Raw genomic sequence first — 27,829 nt, forward strand, 5'->3', positions numbered from 1 at the left:
AGAAAAAAAAAACAAAGGAGCTTTGCATCTTCCAATAACATGAGATGTGCATGTACAGTACGTAGCATTTTGGAATTCATACTGTGGTAGTGAGTTGTTGCTTTCAGTTTGATTAGACAATCATTGTTTCGTTTTCCTTGCTTTGACAGTGAGTATGCTTGTACGCTGCTTAAGTCTTCTTAGTGCTATCTAGGTCAGTATACTTAGGATAGCTTTTATGTTTTGTAAGACTGACAGATACCATGCCTGACAGAGATCAGCACCAAATTTTCTTTTATTTATTATATCTGAGGATAGAAAAATATTTTATAATGAATCAGAATTGTATACCACATAGCACCTACTGTTTCTGCATTGCAGATATATTTAGCTCTAACACTGCTTGTGGTTAACAGGGTGTAGCGTAGACACAGACAGCTGATCATGCAGTCAGACCCTGTGCTCGTGTGGTTTGTCAATACTGCTCAGGATTTTGATGGACTGTAAAAGAGAGAAAACAGAAAGGAAAGAAAAAGAACTGTTTTATCTGTATGAACATTAGACCTTTAGTTATGCTATTTTTTCTATCATTGTCTTTTTATTCTATTTTTTAATTCTGAGACTTAAAAATTAGGAAAGCACAGCAAATGCCTCCAGGATTTAGTATGTGCGACGTGAAATCTTTCTGCATCAAGAGGATGTTATGTAGTCAATCCAGCGTTTCTCCAATAAGCAAGAAGATTGTTTTGTTTTCCTCGGCAGGCGGACTCAGCCATTGCACAGGCAGATTTTGATAAGAGTTTGAAATGCCTACTACTGTATCATTGTAGAATTTGGAGTTTGCTAACAGTGTTAGTGACTGGAGCTCATCTTGCATCACCAGTTGATGACAATTTTCTTTGTTCCCTCCCACCCAGTTGAACCAAGACTCTGTAGCTGATACGCAATGTCACTTACAACATTAATCAGATACTGCATTTAAGGTGAGCTGTCCCTTGCCTCCTCCCTTACCAGAGCTGTGCTGCAGTATGTATCTTACTCCTGCAAGCCTAAAATGGCAGGCAGGATTAACGTTGCTTGTGCTGTGTGCATGCTGTGTATTGAATTCATTATACTGTGCCTAGTATCTCAAATGTGAGTATGTAAATGGTCTGTATGCCATGTCATGCAGTAGTGAAGACTGGTTTGTGCTTCATTACAGGCTTAGATATTTGAGCATCACCTTAAGAATTCTTTTTTCATTTGCAATGTGGTGAGCTGTTAGCTTGTCATCACATTCAAACTACATTATTAGCCCTTGGAAAGGAAAAAAAAAAAAGCAAACTGTGCTTCCAGATGGTGTCACCCTTTTTCTTCTTGCGTTTACTGTAGTTTAAATAATGTATATTGTATTGTTAATTAATGTGAATATCGAATTAAAGCACTTGAAACTTACATATTTATTATGCAGGTAGGAGGCACGTCAAATCTATTTTTAACTCTTACGCAGTCCACGTTGTGCAATGGGCTTTGGTTGTCGAGTTTATATTTTCAGCTGTGATATCAATAGGCTGATTTTCAGTAAATGTGACAAGTGGCCTTTGCAGTGGTCAGCTTCAAGCTTTGAACCCTCTGAGGAGGAGAAAAAAAAAAACCAACCTTGTGTTGCAGTTTCGGAAAACCTTGGATGAGGACATTTTTTTTTTCCCCACTCCTGCTTTCCCTATTGATAAACTCGGTTCTCCTGATCACGGTCTATTCAAGCTGCTTCCCATCTGATCTTTGACAACTGCTTCTAAAAAATTATCAAGAAGACCAAGAATAGAACTTATCTTCATCGCTTTACATAAAAATGGCTGGGTGCATTGCCATGCACTAAGTGGTACACGCAGGTAGGTTGAGATTTGCATGTTTTACTGATTTCTTGGTCAGTGTTGCAAGAACATGAAATGGGCTTTGGAATGTAGCTTTCAGTTAAAAAAATGTATTAAACTGTTAATGAAAACAACCTAATATTAAATTGTTGGCTTCACATATTGGCATGACAATTGTTCTTATATGTTTTTAAAACATCTATTGTGAAAGTAGAGCAATCATGTCTGTTAAAATAATCATATGTACTAAGGGCGTGGCAACGCTTATGCAACAAAAGAATTTTTGAAAACCCTATTGATTCAATTACATTTTAAAGCTGACTACAAGCATTACTAAGCTTACAGTTAAAATGCAAAAATAAAAATTGAGGTAGATAAGAAAAATGAAAAATATTTAAATTCTGTCATAAGCGGTTTTGTGTTTTGTGCGAAATCTTAAATAAAGATTAATATGCTTTAATGCTTATATTTTCAGTATTAGCTACAAACATAAACCTGCAGTATTTCTTTTTATTTTAAGGTAGAAGGACTTTAAAGAGAGAGATTGATGTGGATGGCCCTGTCAGCTTAAACTGACTATCAGTTCACTGAAGTGTGTTTTACTTCACACAAAAAAGGTTATGAAATAAAAAGTTAACAGCCTTAGGTACAAAAATCTGAAATTGAGCATTACAAATAAAAGGAATTACGAGTATTGTATTACTTACACTAACTTTTCCAATATATTTGTTTCAGATTAATACTGGGCCAGAACCAGTTTCCTTGGCAACCAAATCCTTTTAAAAGGTGCAATAGTAGAGATGTAGAAAGATGTTACTCTCTTTAATAGCAATATCACAATGCAAATGGAAATTTTGCAGTTGTTTCCTTTCACTTCTAAATGAGAATCTGATCTCATTTTATGTTTCCATGCGGCTATCATTTCTTAAACGATGCCATGTTTATAAAGCTGTACACAACAAAAAACTGTTTTTTTCCTGTTTTGCATTGGTTGTTTCCAGAAACGTACCCCAGTTTCTTTTTTTAATTTAGCCTAGTCTTGCATGTAGGTCAAGGTTTGTACTGTGTGTATATAAAGTGATAGTTTCATTATCACAAGTATAAAAGTATCACTGAAATACTTAGCAGCTGAGAAATGTAGAGAATCAGAAGTATGTTTAAATCTTCTTTCACCTTTGCTGAATTCAGCCACAGTAATGCTAATAAACCTATCTTTAAATAGTGGACCCACTCTGAAGTTCAGGTAAAGAGCTGTGTTTAAGCATACTGGAAAAGAACTTCTGTCGGATCTTAAACAAGTCTTTATAGAGTAAGCTCGTTTGTGGTCTGCGGTAATTTGCAGACCTTAGAGATTTTGCAAAATTTAAGTTTTACAATTCCTTACTTCTATTTTTAGCTAATATTTTTAACAGTATCAGTAAAGTTAAATCTTACATGTACCACAGGTAACTGCTTATACAGAATCAGATGTTACTAAATGTCTCCACTGAGCTTGTAACATAGTGTATCTCCTTGTGAATCTACATGACTTGAGAAATTCTCACTACTGCAATGAGACTTTTGCAGCAGGGTAGCCATTTTCCTTTCATGTCCTTGACTTTAAAATGACTAAGTATATTTTGTGTGGATGAGGACCGAGCACTGAAAATTAATGCAGAGGAGGTATTTAGAAGCACAGCCAATTATCAATAATAGCTTTGACAGTGTCAGTAATATCAAACTAATTCTCATATATTTCTAAATATATCAGTTCAGTGCATTCCAAATAAACAGAGTATAACTGTTCAAGAATATGGCTTGTCATCTGTCTTGATAGGCCAATGCTTAATAATGATAATAAAACCATTTGATTCATAATTATGAGATTAGTTTGACGCAGTCCGATATTCCCCCGTTCCACTAAAGAAGCAGAACTGAAAACGTAATAAACAGCATCTCTCAAGTGACATATTAAAGTTTGCATTTTTTTGTAATTTGATTTATCTCCAGTAGCTTGCTTCTGCTGATTATTTTCCTGTCTGAAATGTTAATATAGAGTGCACCATTACATGTAGTTACCAAAATTGCATTTCTTTGTTTATTTCTTGTGTGGTTATTTTTAAAGGAAGTTGCTGAGCAAATGCTATGTAGAAGCAATCTATTTATTGCTGCTGATATTTATCTTTAGAAAAGATGGGGCACTTAGCGATAAACTGTTTTTATTATGTCTTTGTGTTTGAACATACCCACTCAAGGCATTTAAAAAAAGTGTAGCTCCGTTACATGAGTATGCTTCACTATGATTGTTTTAAATCCATTTACAAATTTGCTCTTTTGTTAGGGGGTGCAAGTCCTCTTGTAATTAATATGACTGAACTCAAGTGTTTTCATGAGTCTGGAAAAACTCATTGGCAGCCTGTGTACCGTAATTTCTTCTAGCTAAAGAAACTGATTTATCTATTAAGGAGTCATCTAGTAATTAGCAAGCTGTTTCCAGTTTGACTATTATACATGGTTTGCTGTATGTATTTTAATGGTAGTTACATCTAGGTAATGCAGAGCGTCAGAATGTTATAGCCAGAGGTGCCATAAGAAATCTTGTGTAAACTTCATCCATTTTATTCTCTTTGGCTGAGGGGGCTAACCAGGGCACATAGGAGCAGGTGCAGTTTTTCACACCTCCAGCACAGCCTGCAAATGTTATTGTTAGGGGGGCTTGGGGTTTTTTTTCAGTTTTATCATAGAAGTCTAATTGTTGATATTGAATCCTCCCTTTATAATTGAAACGTGTTCTTTTATCCATGCAAATTCCATTTCTGCCTAACAGAAAATCTATACAAAGCATGAGTAAAAAGGAATTCAAACTAAAAATCATTCACTCAGACACTATCCTACCTGCTTTTCAATGACCTTTCTGATTAAGGTTACTTCTGCCTCTAAACTTCATTTTGATTTGAAACTGCAGGTCTCTCAGTGTGAAACTATCTGTGTTCAGATAATATTTGTCAGACTATTAGACAGACTCTGGTAGTAAAGAACAGGTACGAATTAACCCTTTTGAGGCATCTAGTGTCTGTTGTAATGTATCATGTGAATTGCTTTATTATGTTTTAAAAGGCCTTTATTATGTATAATATTACATTTGAATTCTACTATTATCAAATTTGGGAATTCTTTAGCTTTGATAAGATCTTTCATTGCTGGATTCCTCCAAATATGATGTTTAAGCTTCCCATTCACCATAATATTTCACAGTCATTTGTGAATATGACTTTATTGGTATTTGAAGTAATAAAAATGGCTTAATGCAATTTTCTTTCATTCTGGCCTTTGTTACGGGCAGATGTGAGCTACAGAATACTTACTCAAATCAAGATGTACTAAAAATATACTCAGCTAAACCAATGAAAAAAAATTAGCTCACCTTCTTACCTTTTAAAGCCAGAGTAACGGATCCTGTATTTCCTGTATAATGTTCTTTATAAAAGTATATGGTATATTTGCAAATGGAAGATGGATCTATGTATTCTTAATTGCTGCTATATAAATGCCTATCAGATGAGTCATAAGGCCTTATCTGTAAGATTTTGCAGTTGCTCTATGGAACAATTTAATTTTGTTTAGTAGCTTTGAAACAAAGCCCTGTTCTGAATAATTTTTACACTATTACATGATAACCTTATTAGGACGTTTGATACATAATAACATAAAATCAGGATGCTTGACAACGATGAATAATCTTGTAAGCAGAGAGATACAGGAAGTGTATTCTAGAGAACAAGAATTTCCTAGAAATGTCATTATCACAGATACTGTGATGATATTTGTGACAAAAGAGACCAAAAGAAAAGTGGCAGAATGGAAAAAGGAGGGAAAAAAAGGCCTTTTGAAAGACTGCAAAAAAACATGGAGGCATTTAAGATAAAGGATAACTTGTAATTGGTTTCAGCAGTTTATGTGGAGTCAAGGGATTTGGCTAGTAATGATGATTGTTTCCCCCTGTACCATGATTTCTTTTATAAACTGGCAAACTATGAAGCTAATCTTAAAATACACTTGTTTTCTGCTGACGTTACCTTGTGAAACTAAGGAGCAGACTAACTGAGGAAGCTGTGAAGCCTCCATTATTTGATGTCTTATTCAGTAAATGTGTGAGGAATAATTTGGATATAGTTGAGATGGGGGAAAGGAAATAGAGCCACGGATTGGTTTTAGTCTAATTTTTCCAGTGACCCCAATGAAAAATTATTTCGAACTTGATAATGTCCTTACATTTCTGTCTAGAACATATTATGAAACATTATGTCCAGTTTGCACTACACAGGTTAAACCATAACAATGCAGGCAGAAGCATTATTCACAATAGTTTGGTTAACGGTACTGTTTTATTGCTGGTATGTTGAAAGCCTCCCAGGTGTAGATATGGAGTCCTACAGCACTCCAGGGAAAATTCTGATGAATTACACAATGTATCTGGAAATTAGTACTTGTCTAATAATTTAGTCATTAAATTTGGATTTTCCCCTTTGCAGGCCGATACACAGTAGCCACAGAGTTCACAAAATTAATGAGATGGTTTTGCCGAAAATACCTGTCGATACCACTTTTAAAAGACTCTAGCAGAAGAACAACCTGATTTTAGGTGGGTAAGTTTATGGGGTGATTATAGCAAGCTGAAATCTCTTTAAAACTCACATAGAGATAGTGCTAAAATATTTAACACTTTAAAACCACTGCGTTACATGATTTTTTTTTTTCAGTTAAAGTTCTACCTTTTTTACAATCATTTAAGAGTTGTTCTCACTATGGTACCACACTGGTCTATTCTCATGTCAGTATTCTTGGATTTTTCCAGCTCCTGCTGGATTTTTATTGCCATAGAGGTTGGACAAACAAAATCGGGCAGAACAGATCTTTGAAACAGGTTGTTATAGCCTCCAGTGATCTGTACAGACCAAACATATTGGCAGGCAAGCAAACCTCCCGAGCTTGCCAGAATGTTAACTCTGGATCCCAGTCACTAGTGTTCATTACAAATCTGTGCCATACAATAAAGGTAGAGGAACTCTCTTAGTGCCAATGCCCATTTCTAATATTGTTGTTTTGGTTAAGTAAGTTGTATATAGTTCGTCTAATCTCTACCTTTATACATGACTCTAATCAGAGGTAGTAGAAAACCTCTTGAATTATGAGCTGCAAAGAGCACTTTGTAAATTGAAGTATAGTATTGTGATAAATAATCAGGATATTTCAAAATAAGAGTCACATTTTGCATGGCTTTTTCAAATATTAGCATTTTCCTTTCTTACTGTGAATATGCAATAATCATCTTGGTTAAAATAAATATGTTTGGTATCTGTGCTTTAGAGTTGAGATACGTATGTATTGAATGAAAGACTCAGTGAAATCCTGATTAATTCATTAAGTTTGAATGTGGTTCTTTGTATCACAGAGTATAATTTGCGTTATAGGAAGGCAGTAGTTTCATTGATTTCAGTGGCACTGTTTGCACAAATTTCTGTAGGAAACGTTTTTTTGCATCATAGTCATTAATGCTGTGATATCTCTATCTAGAAATAAGTAATTAAGGCTACCAGGCAGAATGTTAGCTAAGGAAACAAATTTAAAAAAAAAAAAAACAAACAAAAACCCTCTTCAACTGCCAGAATATCTCAAAATGTTTTCTGTATTTAAGTTTACTTTTAATACACAATGTTGTATGACACAGAAGATGGTAATGGATTTTCAGAGACAATAAGATGGCATTGCTGGTTTAAACTAATCAGCGAAACATTAAAATTAAATAAATTCAGGTTACCTGGACTTACAGAATTAACGGGCTACAAAATCTAAGTTGTACCTATTTTCAGTAAATTGTCATAGAACACTTGCTCAGTATATTTTAGGTAGAATACTGGGCCATAACCTGTTTCCTTGGCAACCACATACGAATAAAAGGTACATTAGCAAAGCTGCAGATGTGTGTCAGTGAATGCTTATTAAGTAGCCTAATGCATTTACATACCATGTGCTCACAATAATGCATGCATCTTGAAAATCACCATATAAAAAGATTTCTGGGCATGGCCCAAAGTGGATTCTTAATATTCAAAGGTTTTAACCTAAAAACCTCATGTTTTCAATGGAAATATCTCTTGTGATTTTTTTTCTTTTCATTGCACTTTAAATTGCACTTGCGATAAGTGGACAAAATTGGCATGGTAGGCTTGGTCTGCAAATTGAAACCTTTCTCCAAGATTCTGAATACTTATAGCACTGCTTTAAGACAACAAAATATGGATGGAAATGAAGGTTCCATGGTGTCTTCAATAAATGCTTAGGCATTCTAAATTTGAAACTTGTACCAGCATTCAGGAGCAAGTACGACTATACTGTTTTACACTGTGACGAACTAAAGCCACTAAATAAAAATGAAACTGGTGTTGCTTGTAGCACTCTCATTCTACCCAACGTATTCAGGCAACGAGATATGACCATGTGTTGTCTTGTAATAGTCAACAACAGAAAAAGGGGCAGGGGGGAAGAAAAAGCTGTAGAAGAATCAAAATGGCAGTTGTTCATGGATTTTCAGAATAAGATTTGGATGTAGCGTTTAGGCAGTACTCACGCTTTCTGTGCAAGTGTTTGTATAGTATGATTTTGTCTTATATTCCTGTATTTAAAAGACACTCAGATATATAAGATCAGTTTAACAAATTTGTTTACTGACTTCAGCAAGTTTATGTAGAAGTTATTTTTGGCCTGCCTTCTTAAGTATTCATTTGTATATAAAATGAAAAGTGTATACAACCCTTCGGGTTAACTATGCTATCCTAAGATGATATATCTTTAAGAAATAAGTCTAAAATGCTAACAATCAAAAAGACAGGAAAAAATGGGAATCTGCAAATCCTGAGCTTAAATTCAGTTGGTGTAATCTGAGAAGTTGTTTATGTGATGAGTAGCCTAATTAAAACCCCTTTGAAATCAATGAAAAGGTTCCCATTGACTTTTTTGGAGTGTGCAATAAGAGAGAAGGCTTCATACATAACAATGAGATTTAGCAAATAAAGATTATCCTGACAATGTTAAACATTTCCATAACTCTCAACAGTCAAGTGTACCAGAATCTAGTATTAATTCCAGATAGTTTGAACACTATGACATTAATCTTTTCATGATCCTGAACCATAAACAATGTTGTTACATACTATCACATGCTATAATACTACTACAGCTTTTGAGTGAATAACAGTTCGGTAAATTATTAGGGAGATGCAAGTCAACTGTTTTTTTTCTTTTTATTATTTGTTGCTCCCCATCTGAGCTGAGCTCACTGTCAGGCCAGGATTTGTGCCTGGGGCAATTCACGTTGGTGGCAGAGCATGCAGCACAAACCAGAGGTGGAGCCATCAAGATTTTCTTCTTACTGCCAGCTGCTACCAGCTTTTGCTACAGTCCTTCTCCATTGCATGAGCAGAGGCCCTGCTATAGCTTTAGGTTGGAAACATCCAGCAGGATGGAAGAGGAGGAATAGGGCTTGGGCTGGGCCACTTAGGTCAGCACAAAATGGAGCATAAGAATATTTAAGAGCATACAGCCAAAGTTATTGTGTGTCCAATAAGTTGTCACAATAAATGGCCACACTGAAGTGATGAGTCAGAGTAATAGCTATCACTTGTGCATTGTTTTTGGCATGCTAAAGTTTACCAATACAACAGCAAAAACAAAAAAATATTCTGCAATATTTTAAGAATATTGGAGATCAGTGGTGGCCAGTTACAGCTTGAAGACCAATTTTAGCTTTCAAAATGGCTGTGTCCAGCCATCTAGCAGAATACTTAAATCAGGTGTTTCCAGGGGAAGGGATTTACCCTATTTTCAGTCTAGCATGATTGCTACATCAGCTGTAGTAAAGGGCAAGAATGGCTGCATTGGCCTGGCCCCCAGCACACCTGACTGAGAATAACAGTGGCTTCTGAGCATGCAGCTTGGCTGCTGCTCTTGTGGATGTTGGTTCAGACATTCAAAGGATGATTCCTCTGAAAATTGGAAAATGAGTGGCTGCGTTCAACTACTTTTACTTTTTCTTTCTGATAACTGCATGGGCAACAGAACACCACATAGTAATTCTCCAAAATGAACAAAATTTAAATGTTTAATTTGCTACTTTTGTTTAAAGGTATTCAAATACATAAATTACTACATGTGACAACAGTCAACAACAGAAAAATTTCTGTTGTTGTTACTCTGTCTGTAAACATAGCTTCATTATTTTAATTGATCTGTGCTAGCTAAGGACTGTGATATGTCCCAGAAGTGTAGGAGGCTAGAAAGTGGCTTGTCAGCAGCATATAAAAAAATGAAAGACTTAAACGGAAAATAATACTGAGATTGTTCAGAGATAGCAAGATCTAAAGTCAGCTGATTCCTAGTAGCAATACAACATAAGCTTTTATATTCTGTGCAAAAGAAGAATTTGGATTTATGTCCGTTATTGCTGTTGCTTCATTTTCCTTTTTAGACTGGTGGAGAGACAAAGATATAGTTATACCTTTAAGAATTGCTTGTATGTGTTCTGTTTAGTGTTAATGGGACTCAGATTAGACCAAGCCTAAATTGCAAGAAAGCAACATACCTTGGAGAAAGACTTTCTTTGGTGCACATGCACAGCTCACACAGTTTGTGAGCCAAATGAGTTCTGCCAGGCTCCTCTCCTCTCAACCGGACTTGGAGGAGGAGGCAGCTGCTGCAGGTCTCCATAACTGTGCTCCTTCTGCCTTCCTCCCCCTGCACTTGATGCTTGAGAAGAGGAGAAGGGTTACACAAAGGAACTCTTTCCCTTGCTTATGTAACAGAAAGGGGAGCGAAGCCATCTTGAGCTGCTGGTTCCTTCTTGCGCCTCACTTCTGAGTGAAGTGTTGTCTGCCTGAGGGGTGCAGAGGAGCTGTGTTTTTCTCCTCAGCAGCATCACTAGCTGCTTTGACCTCAGCAGTGAGAGCAATGAAGAAGACAGTCCATCCAAGTGTTTTTCTCATGGATAGGGTGGCCTGCTCTAGGCACTGAGAAGGAAACCAATCCTGTCACTCATGAGGAATTTGCAAGAGTTGGTAATGCTATATATGTTGTTTCCTGCTGCTGTTTAAGAACTGAAACTGCTTGACTAGAGAGGAACATTGGAACATTTTTTTCCTGGGCAGTCTGAAATACTCTTAAGGAAAGAATACCACGTGCCATGAGTTGCAGAAGTGAGATTATCAGACTTCAGCAAAGCATCCAAACACCACCACATCAGTAACCTTGGAACTGTTTTATACATTTTAAAGAAGTAAAAGTTTGCTGACAATTTTCTCTGTGCCTTGCAATTTTACCATATAAGAAGTAATCCACTGCTAAACTACTTGGACTTCTATTTAAAAAGAACATAATATTTGTGTGATGTTATATGCAATCATTTATATATTGAATGGGAATTGGTATGCATACACTAGCAAGATTGCTGTTTTTAAACTATATGATTTGTATTGTGGCTTAGCCCCTGAAATCAGGGCTGCAGATGCAGATAAATCTTGTCTGACTTCTCACAGGTTATCAATGTAGTCTGTTCACATAGGTTCCACTGCAGCACCAGTTCCACCATTATCTTTGCATGCAATTGGTTTTACATGAAACATTATAATGAGAATGTAAAATCCTGGGTGCAGCCAAGATGGCCTTAGAAAAATTTCTTACTCTGAAGAATAATTTTAATACACAAGGTGATGGGACTAAGAATTCCAAATAGCTCAAATTATATATATATATGGAAATTAGTATTTTCAATTACAGTACTAGTCATAGAAAAGGTGATTCTTTTTTTAGTGGATGAGCTGAAGTTGCCTTAAGAAAATACCCTATCAATTAAAAAAAAAAAGAAAAAAAAGAGAAAAATGAGTTGGTTTTCTCCTAACCTGTTATATATAAGACTGCCAGAGCATCAAATGGTCAAGTACAAATAAACTAATGTCTCTAAGTTGCAGGTATCTCCTATACAAATGATGGTTATGCATCTGATTTTCAAAACAGTTTAAAATAATCAATTTTAATTAAGATTTAGGGGGAATTCATAACCTAATCTTCCTTAAATCTGTTTCATGTAACCTAAAAAGATGCTTGTATTTATTGTTATTCAGTAATGCATTTCTTTCTTTTAAAGGATTACAACAGGTTTAATTTAATCCATATTATTGTATTTTTACTGACAACATATCTGTCACAAGTGCTTCTTATGGCACTTGTGTCAGAAATCTTCATTAATACATATTAATATGTATATACGCACCTAAAATGATAATAAACAATAGTAAATAAGCAATAGACAAAGTCCAAGATTAAAAGTAACCTACCTGTGAGTATGAAACTTCGCTTCCCAGTTATGTAGGTTGGAATAAAAAAGAAGGTTGTGAAAACTTTGGGACGCACTTTGCTTTTGCAATCAATATTGCTGTGTTCTTCAACTATTTGTGCCACCTCCCATAGCTGTTGGCAAACAGCTACTGATAAGAACAGCTCAGTTTGTCATAAGATGAAAGAAACCATTTTTTGGTAGCAGAGAGTCCTAAGCTAAAAAGATACTCATTGCTTCAGTAGGTGAACTTATTTATAAGAATTCCAGTGATCCAGAAGCAGTAATTAAGCTCTCCACAGAGATGTTCAGTATTTCAGAGATGATCTTTTAATGTGGATTGTGTAAAATAGTGAAAGAAGGGGGATGTATAGATCAGTCACTGAAATTATGACAATTTCCTGATAAGAACAAATTTCTTTCCATATCTTTTAAACAACCAGGAAAGCATATGATAGTTCCAAGACAGAATGCTGGAAAAGACGACCTCCCCTCCTTATAATAGGTTGTATATCTTATGTTGATATTAAATAGTTTCCTCAGATGATAATCAGCATTTATCACGAAGGGGCTCTAGCAAAGTTCTAACTTCCAGGCCCATCAAGGGTGACAATGATGAAATAGTTCATGCTTCTGGATTTTTTTTTTTTGTCTAAAATGAATCAGTTCCTACTATTCAGTGCTTCTAATGCATAGGCTTAAGATTTGAAAACAAAATAACTGTCCAGTAAAACCTCATACACAATAGCTTGTAAAAATAAACACAGGTCAGCCTTGGGCAAAACTAGTATTTTCAAGCAAGCTTTAAGACAAAAGCAAATTGTCCATTTTTCTAACAATATTTTCCACCTGTCTCAAAGTCCAGTTTTTCTCTAAGCTTCTTGATTCCAAGAACTGGGAAAACAGGTTTTGCTGACTGTTTAAAGGGAGAGGCAGAGAGAGAGAGAACATATAGAAGACTACCAAATATATTGGCGCATCTGGCTAAATGAAATCAAGCTACTTCCTTCTTTATCTAGGTAAGCATTTGTTAGTGCTTATGAAGCACTAATAGTATTGTTGCACTTGTTTCCTGAAGCAGTAATCATCTGAAGAAACGTAAATTAGAGAGTAAGACTACTGCTTAAAATAAACACGATACCGCGTGAGTTTCTATTTATGCTTATAAAAAGATAATTAATATAATCAGATAAGGAAAATAAAGTAAATGTGATTATACTTCAGTAACCAAATGAATTTATTTCAGACATTATTTTTTCAAGGGAGTATTTTACCTGTCCTTTTTAGCGGGTGGTTGCAGAAGTTATGCACAGAGCTAGGTGTATCTCCATACATGCTTTCTCTTTCTTCCTACAAGAAAGGCTTTGAAGGAGAGTAAGGCAATCAAAATCCTGCGTTACGTTCAAGAGGAATTCTAAATGATGTGGACAAAACCGCATCGATGACCACGGCGCAAGGGGTTGGATATAGGGAACACTGGATTGCCTCATCTCTATTTACAGTCCTTGCGTATAAACAACTTGGCTGACACGCTAAATCTCCCAACTGGCCGTGTTAATTAAGCACAAAGCATTTGCTGTAAAATAAACGCACGAGAAATAACGTAGCCGCTACGAAACGAAGAAGGGAGGCCAGGGCGCTGCCATCAGCCTGTATTTCACAAACCACAGGCAAATCTGATTACCAGGGATTATCAGAGCAAAATGGCTGCTGCGCCGTCCTGCCGCCGTCAGCTGGCCGCGCGCGGCGGCAGGGCCGGCGGCCGCCGCGGGCCACGCGCCGCCAGGAAGATGGCACCTGTCACGTCACCGCGCACCCGGCGCACCGTCCCGCTGAGCTGCTGCCTTCGCCTTCCTCCCTGCTAGAGGAAACCCCAAAGACATGGTTTTAACCGCCAGGTAGCTCAAAAACAGTGAGTTGTTCTGCATTCGAGCGTACAGTTGCGTAAGCGTTTCTGTTACTGCTGGGGAAAATCGTGCGGCAGGATAACGTGCGTTTCTCCCTCGGCTAGAGATGCAGTTTAGCCCAGCGTAGTTATTACCCATAAACAGGAAGTGTCTTCGAGCTGCCTGCAGCTGACGGGTTGCCAGAGGTTTGGGTGTCTCGAGAGGCTCCGCTCTGAGACGGACGGAGCTAGGCTGGCGTTTACGTGCCGCCGTCGGGAGCTTGTATTTGATGCAGTTCGTGCAGCAGTAAGGGGCAGTCGCGTTTGAACTCTGCAGTAGCCGTCGGCCTTTAACGTACTTGCGAAAGCCTGCGTTTCCCACTCGCGAGAAAAGGGGTCGGGGCTGTTAGCGCGCGCGTCCAGCTCCCCCCTGTGGGGGAAGGCTGCGCGCGAGCCCGCGGGGACCCCCCCCACCCGTCCCGCCCGGCGCCCTGAACTCGGGTTTCGGAAAGGACGCGGGCAAGGGGGTGAAGCCTTTCCATGCCAGAAGGAACCGGGCGTGCAGCGGGGAATGTTTGCTGGTTTTGCCTTATTTTTTTTTAATTACTTTTAGAGCCGGATCAGTTACAGAGTGCCCTGCTGCCGAGACGGGACTCGCTTTCGTTTTCAAAGCGAGAAACATCACTTCATAAAAAGCGCAAGCCTGCTCTGAGCGCTGATAAGGGTTTAAAGGCCGTTTTCCATGTGATGAGAAACGATCGTAAAAAGTGTGAAGTAGGAAGTGAGAGAACGAGTTAGGGATGCTGCTCGTAGGCAAGAATTACGGCTCTGAAGGAATGGTTCATCTGGTGGCTTCAGAGATCTGCTAATACTAACATAATATTCTTACGCTAAATTCCAACCGCCCCCCCCACCGCCCCCAGCTGTCTGAATTAAAAGTTAGAGGAAACCCTGCGAGGCTGAAAAAAATGATTTAAAGTCTGTGATGCTTATGAGGCTATAACAAATAGAAAAGGTAAGTGTTCTGTATTAATAAGGAAGGATGCAAGCAGCGAGAGTCTAACAGAAAAAATATAAATGTACTTGTAGAAGTAACGTGTAGCTATGTAGACTGGAGCACTAAGCTACATGCCACTGCAAGCTATTAAACATAATTAGACATCATTAAAACTTCGCTGCATGCCTGAGGTTGTAAGGAGGCTGAAGGGACCCTGGTCAAGGCAGCCCTGCGTAGCCATGCTGGTAGCCCAGATGGGACTGGTGAAGTGATTCCATAAAAAACTGAGCTACCGTCATAAAAGCAATGGTTGGACAGTAGGTTTCCAGGTGGGCAAGGAGCAGGATAGAGGGGGGGGGGGGGGGGTCGGGATGTGGGGTGTGTGTGTACTTGGTTTTGTTTGGTTTTTGTTTTGTTTGTTTGGGATACCTTAGCCCTACTTCTGCTCTAGAACAAAATAGTGCCCTTTAGGAGAGTTAGATACAGATGAATGTTCTTTCTCAGTTGGGGAAACAGGCCGGAAACAAAACAGAGATAGCCTTCAAAGTATGTTAATAGAGTGGAATGAAACTGAACATAAGAAAATTACGGAGTGAACATGTTTCCATAGTGTCCATGTTGGTAAGTACCAGAAAATATTAGCATCTTTAAAATCCCAGTAGAAATGTGCAGAATAAGAAAACAGAGGGAGAACTGTTATTACAGTTTATCAGCTGTCTTGCTGGTTTTTATTTTGCCCGGGTACTAGCAACCGGCCCTAATGGGTTTTTTTGTTGATGCCACTAGTTTGTCTTTCAAATTCAGCTGACCAAAGTGGAATAAAAGTATCTCTTCTCATAGGTAATGGCATACACTTGCGTGGCAGTGGATTTCAGAAGTTTAACGAAAGTTAAAAACAATATTCCTAGATTGCAACAGTTCTCTTTGGTAGTAAAGAATTTTGTATTTGTTGTATTTGGTATTCATCAGCCAGTAAAACTTCTTGTGATCTCTTTGTTTACTTCAAAGTAATATTAATATAAAACTTAACAGTAGCTTATTCCCTCTGCAGTGTCCGTGTAGAGCTGGCTGCGCTAATATTTATAATTGGCAGTGTCATCTGTGAGGTGTAAGTAGTCAAATTTGTGTTTGGATGCATCAACCTCTGATCTTTCCATTAACTTTTAGTATTACTTATTTCACTTATGACTGTTGTCCTGGAGTGGTATTCGTTGATGTCAGAAAAGGTAACTTTATTGGTTTAATCAACCTACTGACCATTACACTCCAGTTTCAGATTAATATTTAAATCTCATTTCTCAAAGTGATTCAACAACTTTTAATGACAGGTTAAGTCTGTTACTCTTTTTGCAGAAAATCTGCAAATAGTAAGGTAACTCCCAATCAAAAATTCTGCTGTTCAGAAGCTAAGGTTATCTATAGGTGTACCAAAGACTATTAAGTTATACTATAGAGGTACTGTTCAGATTCCTGAGAAATTATTTATATCTGGATTGAGAGTAAAAAGTATCAAAATAACATACATATTTGTGTCAAAAAAAGGATGGCTTAGCAGGCCGAAGAGTTTTGTTGACCTTTAATAGGTCAAATGGTATTTACACGTTTTGGGCAACATTTATAAATAATACTAGAATTTCTTCCATAATTCTATAATAAAAATAATACATAATAATGGTAACATTCCAAACGGGACTTTCCAGTGTTTTAATTAAAAATATTTAATAATAATAATAACAATACATCTGGAAAGTTTGATCTCTGGGTATCTTGGTCTCAGTAGAGCTCCCCTGGAAACTGAAGAGCAGGTTTTCCTTTTGCAGTATGATCTGCAAATGGAATGTAAAATACTCCTAAAATATTCCATTTATGTGTGTGCTAAGTAGAGCATTCTGATTTTATAGCATTTCAGACACATTTTTCACAAATGCAAGAAGCAAGACAGGTAAAATAAAAGGCATTAGAGAATCATTACACACATGAATAAATGGACTATTTGGGGAATGCTTAGGTTGAGACAGAGAAGCAAAAAGTGTTGGCTCTGAAAATAAATTTGCTCTGGAATTTTTCTGTATAACTTTCCAATGAGATATATAGCAGATGGTTTAGTACACAGCAAAAAAATTAAATGTCCAAATAGCAAATGATAGTTTATATTATCTTTACACAAGGAATCTAGTTTGGTGTTTTACTGAGCATACCAAAATATCCAGGACTACAAAAACTGGCAGTCTGGGTACATGCAAGTAGAAATTGAAAATATTCATTTTTCTCCTTAGGAGGATAAATTTTGAAATAACTAGTTGAATAATAAGACTTCTACTAAAACCACTTGCGTTTGTAGGCCTTGCTTGTAAATGCTTCTTAGTATAGAAGTAGCAGTGTGATATATTTAGCAAACAGTATGTCAGATGAAGTGTCTTTGAACTAAAACCAGCTGTCTCCAATAAAGAAACAGAAAAAACACAGGCAAGTTCCTATGGGGCAGTTCACTGGGAGGTAAAGTTGACATCATTTATTTTCTATGCTCAGGAAATAACTCTATCAGTAGCTCCTGTTGTGAAATGTTTTTGACGTCTGACAGTTGGTTTCTAATACCATATCACATGAGCAAGTCAGATGTGATCTCAGACATTGTCAATGAGAAAAAAGAATCAATTATGGGATAGTGGCTGCTTGCTTGAAGAAAAGCGTTCTTGTCAGTATTCTTTCTGTAGAAGACTTGATATGCTAGAAACTATCTACAATTATATATGGGTTTTCAGATACCAAGCCAAAGCAGATAACCATACCTAACTACTGTGAATTTCAGGTTATCACTCCAAATGAATAAACATCTCTCATTTTAAGCCAAATAAGTGTAATAAATAAACATGATAAACTATGGTTTTAAGATTTAAAGCCGCAAAACAATGCATCTATATTTACAGCTGCTGTGAGTGACCAGATAATCAAAATAATATATGTCTACATTTCTATCACAGTTATACTGATGAATTCATTTCTTGACCTCCATGACATACATAAGCATCAGAAGTATTTTTTGTGAATCACAATTTTGATTTTTATGAATAATGTGCATTGAAAATTCTTAGTCATTAAACTCTATTAGAAGTTTTGGCCATTTGCATAGACAATACCTTCCTGATAGAAAAATGGGCCATGCTGCAAAGTACAAATTTTACTTCCAAGCTTCATGCATAATGTACCAAATTATGATCTTTTTCATAGGACATTGTGTTTGTCTTTACAGTAAGATTGTTAATGTTTTTTGTATAATTTAATTTGCAGTGAAGTAGTTGGCAGATTTGTGATAAAGTGTCCAAAGTGTAACTAGGTTAGCTAGAGCAAGGGTGTATGTCCCATATTACTGACTTTGTGATAAAGACCCTGTTTTCAAGAAAGGATTACTTCTGAATAGCTTGGGTGAGAGAGTCAATGTGTTCTAAATGGCCATTGCTGTTTGCTTAGTGAATATGGGTCAAACCTTGATTCACCATTTGGATCAAACCCATCTTAATAAATATATTGGCATTTTTAATGTAAACTATTCTAGGGTAAGGGGCATTTTAAAAATTTTCAAGCTTAACATTTATGTTCGGAGCAGTAGATGGAACGTTTAGAAAGTACTCCTAACTTATTAGAGCACTACAGTGTGGTAGTATTTTAAGCTATCTTACAAAATATCTGTAGTTGGTCATTTTAAGGTTCATTTTGATTCCACAAGTTGAAAGAAAAGGGTCTTTAATAAATATGCAGATTTTTTTACTGTGGTGGTTGGTAAGTGCCAGTAGGACAACTATTTCTTCATGACTTGAAGTCAGAAATGGGCAGTGGTAGTTAAAAACACTACTCAGAGATGGAAAAGAAGGAACAAACCTCATTATATGGTACAGATCTGAATTTGAACAGCAAAAAAATCATCTGCTTAAGTCAGAGACTTTCTCCAGATATATACTGTCAAATTCATCCATTTTTTCAGTCTATTTTTCATTCATAACTTGCATCTTTTATCTCAATTAAATAAACCAGTATATCCGTACAGTAACAGCCTGGCTAATCTAAACACTTTTTGTCAGCATTAAGCCTCATTATTATAAATTGGCAGTTATTTAACAGTATTTACTATTGCAATTAAATCTCATTATTTGGTAGAAATTAAGAACACACCGTCAAATTATAAAGTATGAACACTATGAATCTCATCTATAACTGAAGAAAAAACTCCATGCTATTACTCGTTTTACTCACTGAATTTATAAATTCAGTTACTTAAAAATTTTCAGTCGTTTTAAAGTAAGTGAGCACTATTTCATAAAATTCAATCACTATTTAAAAAATAATATTCTGTTTACGTAAATAGTGTTATATGTACTCCGCTATTGTTTACAAAATTGTGTTGCTTGTGCATTCATTTGTTTATAAAGCCTTATCCTGTAACTGAAACTTTTTTGTAGGGGATCTCTGATCCATGTTTTAAATGTCAGCTTAATAAGGGGATCACATGCAGTTGTGTTGTTAAGTCATTCTCTGACAAACAGCCCCAGAAAAGAAAGTCCTCAGTATCCACAGAACCACAGCAATTCAGCCTTCCCCATAATGTCTACCAAATACCTCGACCGCATGCTGGGGGAATTACCTCAAGGGTTCAGTGAGTCATTCAGTGTGAACCTGAGCAGATGCACCCACTGGCACAACAGAAGGCTGGTGGCTGTGGTCCCCAGTGAAAGGCACAGGGTGGGCAACAGACCCATGCAGGGACAGAGAAGATCCTCTGCCTCCTGCTGAGGAGCTACTGGTGTTCCGGCATCCTTGATCTGTACATAGATTACCTTCAGTATTGTTGGCACAAGTGAACCTAAGATGACTTCAACCTGAAGGGCTATGACAAAATTTTACTCATTCTTAAAATTTAAAAGTTAATAAATTAAAAATATGTATAAAATAAATCTAGAACTATAAGTTTGGTCTGTAACTGAAATGGATGAAAAATGCCTTCTAAATATATTTACATTTTTCTTCCTTTTTTTTTTTTTTTTTTTTTTTTTGTAGATGACAATCATGTCCCATTCAAAGGATCTCAAGGATGACTTCCACAGTGACACTGTACTTTCCATTTTAAATGAACAGCGCATTCGGGGTATTTTATGTGATGTCACCATAATCGTGGAAGATACCAAATTTAAAGCCCATAGTAATGTGCTGGCAGCTTCAAGTCTTTACTTTAAAAACATTTTTTGGAGTCGTACTATCTGTATTTCAGGTCATGTACTGGAGTTAGATGATCTCAAAGCTGAAGTGTTTACAGAAATACTGAATTACATCTACAGTTCCACAGTGGTTGTTAAGAGGCAGGAGACTGTAACGGACCTTGCAGCTGCAGGGAAAAAACTGGGAATATCATTTCTAGAAGATCTTACGGATGTTAATTTTTCAAGTTCCCCCTGCCCCTATGGATACTGTATTAATGAAAAAGGGACTGTCAAAGAGGAAAAACATGAAAAGAGACATGAAGACTCCGCTGTGACAAATGGACCACGAATTACAAACGCATTCTCAATTTTTGAAACTGAAAACAGTTTGTTTTCTCCACTTGATTTGAGGGCAAGCTTTAAAAAGGTATCTGAGACAATACAAGCTCCCAGCATCAGCCTTGACAGAAGTGACGTTTGCAAAGATGCTGAGCCAGCCAGTACACTGGCTGAACACTCCTATGCAGTTTCTTCCGGGGGAGATACTTTTCAAGGAACACCTTTTCCTGAACAGGAAAGCAGTCCTTCATACAAGATGGGTGAAGACCACTATGAAAATCTCCAAGCCACACCACTCATTCAGCCAGGAAAACAAGCATGTAGTACTTCTAAGACAGCCTTTAAGCCCCAGGGTACTGGTTTGACTATAGCAAAAGTACCAGCCCCTGCAGTAACCACTACAGAAGCCCAACATGAAGCAGTTACTGATCAGACAATTATTTCCTTTCCAAAACCTCAAAATAAAGCAGGAGATTTCCATTTATCCAGAGAAGAGGAAAACAATTCTGCTAATGTCTCTGGATCTGTGGCAACTGTCGTTCCACCTGTTTACAATTGTAACTGTTGTGCAAAATCATTCAATGACAGGGCATTACTCAGTACTCATCTTCAGCTCCATTCAGAGCATCAGGAAACTTTCATATGCAAATACTGCAGCAAGCAGTTTGCAAATTTAAATATACTGGAAAGTCATGAACAAGTCTGCATGAGGTCAAGTAGCTTATCGGTTCACAATGGAAACGAACAAAATTTTGCAGATAACTATACTGCTACAGATGGAAGGAATGGAAGTTCATATGCAAACGCAGAGCCTCTATTGTCTGAAAACAGCATCACTGATTATTCTAATGCAAATTGTACTCTACCAGAAACAGATCATTTGGTTAAGGTTGTTGATGGGCAGATATTATATACTTGCATCGTTTGCAAGCGTAGTTATGTAACATTGTCTAGCCTTCGAAGACATGCAAATGTGCATTCATGGAGAAGAACATACCCTTGTCACTACTGCAATAAAGTATTTGCATTAGCTGAGTATCGCACCAGACATGAGATTTGGCACACTGGAGAAAGACGGTATCAGTGCATTTTCTGTCTGGAGACTTTTATGACTTACTACATACTAAAAAATCATCAGAAGTCTTTCCATGCAATTGACCATCGTCTCTCAGTAAATAAAAAGACAGCCAATGGAGGCTTAAAACCAAGTATGTACCCATACAAACTTTATCGACTTTTACCTATGAAATGCAGGCGACTACCTTACAAGTCCTACCGAAATTCTTCATATGAAAACGTTCAGACAAGTAGCCAGGTTAATGAAACTGCTTCTACTAACTGTTTCATTCCGAGTTCTCTTAGCTCTGAGCTACCACCACTGAATTTTCAAAGTAATATAATAGCAAACAACAGAACTCTTGCCTTGGATACATCTTCATGTAATGATACAGCATCTTCCACAAATACTCAGAATTCTTCCTCTTGGGGAGTAGGTATCTTAAATTCTGACCTGCAAAGGGACTTCTTCACAGCTGAAAAAAGAGTTTCCACTGCTGCAAATGACTCTGGTTCTCAGGAGTGTGATTCCTCAGTTGCGTCTTTAACTAATGTGAATGAAAATTCAACCTCTGTCATCAGTTACAGCAGTTCTGCACCCTCTGTTATAATGCACAGTAGCAGAGTTTCATCAGTAATAATGCACAGTAAAACAGTCACTTCTGTAGAAAACAAGATGACAGAATCTTCAAATAATCTACCTACTCAGTCTGTAAGTGATGATTGTAAATATGGGTCAGATAATTATGGGAAGTGCATTACAAAATCAAAAACTATTAAGGACAAAAAGAAGACACTGTTGTACAACAGAGCCGAAGCAACTGAGGATACGCAGCACGTCACAGGATCTGGAGGTTCATGTAGCAAAACAACAAATACTGTCCAAGAATCGAGTAAAACTGAAACGTACATTGCAAAGCCTGCCTTACCTGGAACATCTACTGACAGCAACGTTGCACCTCTTTGTCAAATAACAGTAAAAATTGGTAATGAGGCTATTGTAAAAAGACATATATTAGGATCTAAGCTGTTTTGTAAAAGGGGCCGAAAATCTAAACACGAGTCCAAACAGGACAATCTAATGGAGGAACCAGAAGTGGAGAGAAAAGAAAGAAGCCCGTCTAGGCTCTATAGCTCAGAATGCCTGGAGCTGACAGAAATGTGTGATGATGTAAGTGACCAGGACTCCAGTGATAAACCCTGGAGACCCTATTATAATTACAAACCAAAAAAGAAATCCAAACAGCTAAGAAAAATTAAAAAGACCAAATGGAGGAAAAAGCATGGAAGCAAGAATACCATTATGGAAAGCCACAACACATGCAGTCGAGAGTACGCGCTCAGGAATGCTCCCGAGGAAAAGGCAATCAGTCAAGAAGAGAACACAGAAATGCCTAATCTTCATTGTGAGCTCTGTGAAAGAGATCAGTCTTCCACTGCAGAAATCCAAGAACATGTACACTGGCATGTAGCTACTTCAAAGCCTTACATTTGTGAATTATGCCAAAAACAATTTCAAAGTCCATCCACTTTAAAAATGCATATGAGGTGTCACACTGGGGAGAAGCCCTACACCTGCAAAACCTGTGGTAAATGTTTCTCAGTTCTTGGAAATCTACAGAAACATGAACGTATTCACCTGGGTATCAAAGAGTTTGTCTGCCAATACTGTAATAAGGCGTTCACTTTAAATGAAACACTCAAAATACATGAAAGAATTCATACTGGAGAAAAACGCTACCACTGTCAGTTCTGTTTTCAGAGCTTCTTGTATCTTTCTACCAAAAGGAACCATGAGCAAAGGCATGTACGTGAGCATAATGGAAAAGGATACGCTTGCTTTCAGTGCCCCAAAATTTGCAAGACAGCAGCTGCTCTGGGAATGCACCAGAAGAAACATCTCTTCAAAAGTTCAGGTCCACAAGATAGAAAAGAACAGTTTTGCAATGAAAGCACTAAACTTTTGGAAAATCCACATTTCCTTGGCTCAGAAAGAAGTGAAGTAAAAAATATACAAAATATAACTCCAGACGTTATACTCTGAGTGACAGTTGTGTAAGAGAGAAGAAAAGTCCAAAACCATATATTGGAGAAAATATAGATGCATTAAATGGGAAAACATCTCCACTCAAATTAGTATCATTTACTAAGATCAAATTTCTTCATCTAAACATGTCAATATATGCAAAAGAAGGAAAAATAACACAGAAAAGAAAAAACTAGTATTTGCAATAACACAAACTTAATGTGAAAGACCCAAAATACTTTTGACACAATAGACTTCTGACAGAGAGAGAAAAAAAAAAAAGACAAAAAAAAAAGACCAACCAAACCCCTTCTACTTAGCATTACAGGAAACTAGTCACTGAACTATTTTACAGTGCTGTTTTTAAGTCAGAATCGTTCTAGCCGAAATAAATATGTAGGTTCACAGTGTACTCTGTAGAAGGAATTTTTGCTGCAGAAACCATATATTGCATTTTATAACAAAAAGTAATGTGTTTATAAACAAAATAATTGTAATCTAGTGTATTCTAAAATGAAGGTGGGAAATGTTTCATGAACTTGGATACGCTGAAGTACAGTTGAGCTCTGGCGTGCTTTTCTGTAACTCAACGTTTACAAAACATATTCAGAAGTTTAAACCTTTTTCTTTTCCATATTCAGTTTTGTAGTTACCATAATAACCATTAAGTCTGAGTGCTTGTGTGGAAAGTATTCCAGATTTATGATATCTCTGAGACATTTAATAAAGATTCAGTGGAACTCACAACAGCCAGTCTTCCAAACTGCATAAAGCCCAATGTCAATGGTCTAGTAGAGCTATTCAGGTACATTTGTCTAAAGAAGACAATTCTCATGAAACAGCCTACCTTAAAGAAATCCTGTATATAAATGCCCACCTCCTGGTGGATCTGCAACTCCTGTCTTTTAGAAATGTCATTCTTCTCAGCAGAAGAAGAGGAGATTGAGACAGAGTCTTCCTCCTCATCTTGGAGTAATGCCTGGACAACAAACAACAGAGCAACTCCCCGTAAACACTTTGATTTTGGGAGGAGTAGGTAAATACTTAGATTCTTGCTTCCTTATGTATCCGTGAGGCAATCCCTATGTATAAACAGGGATGGGGCCAGTTTGTGCGGTTCCCTGTCATCCCCATGCCTTAAATACAACAGCTAACCTTCATATGTCCCTCCTCAGTGATCCCCCTAACCATGCCAGCGTCTGGCCCCAGGGAAGCTCTGTCACAGTGTCCCTTGGCCCAGGACAGTGGGCCCGTAGCAGAGACGTGCCTGGAATGGGTTGCTGGAGGAAGAAGTGTTGGCCTTTCTGCCTCCCTCATCCTGCCACACCGAAGGGTTGCAGTGAACCTTACGGCTTCACAGTTTGCTAAGAACTGGGAGAACAGGCTTCTGAAAGACATCACCAAAATATTACAGTTATTATTATTTTGTGAAAATGTGATTAATTTTTTAAAAAGTCAAGGAGGGTGTATGTCTACAAGTTGCATTTTATATGATAGGGCTGTCTTGTACTGTATCTGCATTTCCAATTAGTCATGTACGTTCATCTCTGTGATGTGTTAAGTCAGGACAAAGGTTAGTGATCCTCACCTTCATTCTACGTGCAAATATGGTACACAGTCTGTTCACTTACTTCGTCTTCTTGAATATTTTAAAAGAAACTATAGCTTGGGTACAGTAAAACTGATTGAAATGATAATACAGTATTGATTGAAGTAATAATATAGTCCACTTACTTATTCTATCATTGGTGAATGCTATGAACCCCTTGAGAAATTCTGGTTTCATAGCGGCTTTGGTTTCATTTAAATAAGGATAATAGAAGAATGAACACAGGAAAGTACGGTGATGTTTCAAAGAAAGTACACAAAGATATCTTCTAAGTGGACTTGTATGATGATAATTATAGACCAAAGCAAATAAGGTAGAATATTTATAAATATAAAGATAATTTTACAAATATTTTATATAACTGTATAGTTCCTAAGAAAAATATTGATAGCTTGTGTTAGGTTGGGGGGGGTTTGTATATTTTGATAAAAACACAATGACTTTGTAACTCTGTATATTCTCTACAGTTTATAGCAAAGCAGTTTTAAGATGGCAATGTCATGTTTATAGTTCAAGTGTGGCACTTTTACTACAAGTAACACGTTGCAGTAATGAGTCAAGTATTAATGACCAAATTAGAATTAAAGTAAGTGTAAGAGAAGGTAAATACTATATGCTGTCAAAGACTGTAATTTGCTACATAATCACATCTGTATTTTTGTTTAGAAGAAAATATTAAATGCAGATGTTAAGGATTGATAAAGAGTCTAATTTTATTTTTAGAAAGAGTGATTATAACTCTGTTTTTCTTAATTAAAATAACATCTTCCTATTTTTCTGTAAGTCTCTCCATTTTTTAAATTATGTTAATACATAATATATAAGATCCAGAGATATGTATCTTCTAATAGTTATTTCATTAGAAGATTAAGCAACACAGTTACCAAACGTTCCCTTCGTTAAGGTCAAAACAGTGAATTGAGAACACGCCAGAGCTCAAGGGAAGTGATAGTATCTCCTGGCATCATACCATTAAGGGTGAACGCAATGCTGAGGTGAAGAGAATCTACCTGCTCAGTATCTTAAGGGACTTGGAAGACAGGTGAACTGCATTTAATACTTTTCAACATCTTAAACATGTTTTCATGAGGACCTGAAACTTTAAAAATTCTTTTCAATTCCGGTAGTAACCTTGCAGTACAGATGATTGTGTATTTTACACACTGTACTTCAGATCTTTTGGGACTACTGTCAAGAAACATAGTTCAGAATGCAAATATCTAATTGCATAAGGAAGTATGAAGATACGTACAAAATAGTTTACACATATTCAAAGTACTTCCCCCTTCAGCTAGGTGTCACTAGTCTGTAGCTTACATTAAAAATTAAATTTAAGCTAAATCATGCAGGTCATTTTGGGATGGTCCTCTGGAGAAATGTGTAACTAAAAAAAATTTAGAAGTTGCTACATATAACGAATATTTTTTTCTCTATTTCAAATGCTAATTAAAAAGGCAAGTGGATCATCCCAAAGTTTGTGCATCTAAACAACATGTTAGTCAATCTTCATTTATGACATACCCAAAATTAGAACAAGTATACTGAATGATACTGCTGTCTTCTGTGAAATGAGATAACGTGACACAGCTAAACTACAGGCAGAAGCGTATGAAGTAAGCCACAAAGTGTCATCATCACTTTCATTTGTTCTAAAATTCCTTAATATAGCAATAATCACTGGCAATTCAACACCTTAGCTGACATAAAAGGTTATCTCACAAGAGCAAAGATCCCCCCTACTTACCTCCTCATTGTTAAATGAAGAAATCTTTACCCTAAGTTTGCAAGTTAGCACACCAGTGTTTGTCTTAACTATGTCCTTAGCTGAACAGACCTACCTGTCATACAGATGCTCCTGAAATGTAACTTTAAGAGAGGCCAAAAATAAATATTACGCAATTGAAACAGTATTCTGAATATAGTATGTTAGATTAAAACAAGGCACTTTTGAAGTAAAATGGAGTGTCAGGAATTAGACCATGGCAAAATTAAAAGTTGCACTGATAATGTCGATAGGAGGTCTGTGCTTCGAAGGAAGCTGATGCTAAGTTAAACAGTAAGCTCCAACTGTAATCGTAAGTTTTGAGAGGTATGGAAGAACTAGAGTCAGACAATCTAACTTTTAAAATGTTGCAACCCACACCTCAAGCATACATCTTCATTCTCGGAGTACTACCTTGCTACGTTTCTCAGATCAAAGCTCTGGTTTAGCCTCAGTTCACCAGCCACCAGTCAGACAGGGCAGCCAACCTAGATAGCCAACTATAGATAATGAAATCCTCAATTTGTACTGTGGAGGAACCTCCCATTTCCAACTGGTTAAAATTCAGCTTATGCAAACTCATGTCTTTGTGCAGATTTGGGTTTTGCATGCATACAAATACACCCGTTACTGGTGTGATGAAGCAGCTTATTCCCCACCAACGCCCTGCCCGCCACCTTTCAAACATACCTGTCCTCCCCCAACCACGATGTGGAGCGTGGGGATGAGGAAGGAACCTCGCTGCTGCTGATGGGGCAGCAAGGGAGAAGT

General features: G+C 37.0%; 1 protein-coding gene and 1 long non-coding RNA gene across 10 annotated transcripts; one reads left to right on the top strand and one right to left on the bottom strand.

Annotated features, from left to right (window-relative positions):
• Positions 1 to 355: 355 nt before the first annotated feature.
• LOC128148873 (uncharacterized) lies at positions 356 to 13,028 on the bottom strand. The gene is made up of 3 exons (XR_008237426.1): positions 12,197 to 13,028; positions 1,415 to 1,590; positions 356 to 480 (listed from the first exon to the last, which is right to left on the bottom strand). It is a non-coding gene; the product is annotated as an uncharacterized LOC128148873 (long non-coding RNA).
• Positions 431 to 25,999, top strand: ZBTB38 (zinc finger and BTB domain containing 38). Of its 9 annotated transcripts, none has more exons than XM_052803239.1 (3): positions 431 to 962; positions 6,344 to 6,453; positions 20,127 to 25,999. In XM_052803239.1, the coding sequence occupies exon 3, from the start codon at positions 20,127 to 20,129 to the stop codon at positions 23,703 to 23,705; it is 3,579 nt and encodes a 1,192-aa protein (XP_052659199.1). In that variant the 5' UTR covers positions 431 to 962; positions 6,344 to 6,453; the 3' UTR covers positions 23,706 to 25,999. The 9 variants fall into 9 exon arrangements, with proteins under 9 accessions (XP_052659199.1, XP_052659203.1, XP_052659197.1 ...); XM_052803237.1 differs by lacking the exon at positions 431 to 962 and adding an exon at positions 1,575 to 1,850; XM_052803236.1 differs by lacking the exons at positions 431 to 962; positions 6,344 to 6,453 and adding exons at positions 14,729 to 15,095; positions 15,582 to 15,698.
• Positions 26,000 to 27,829: the final 1,830 nt, after the last annotated feature.

Source organism: Harpia harpyja, chromosome 12 (genome assembly GCF_026419915.1).
Source record: "Harpia harpyja isolate bHarHar1 chromosome 12, bHarHar1 primary haplotype, whole genome shotgun sequence".
In the NCBI taxonomy this organism is placed as follows: Eukaryota; Metazoa; Chordata; class Aves; order Accipitriformes; family Accipitridae; genus Harpia; species Harpia harpyja.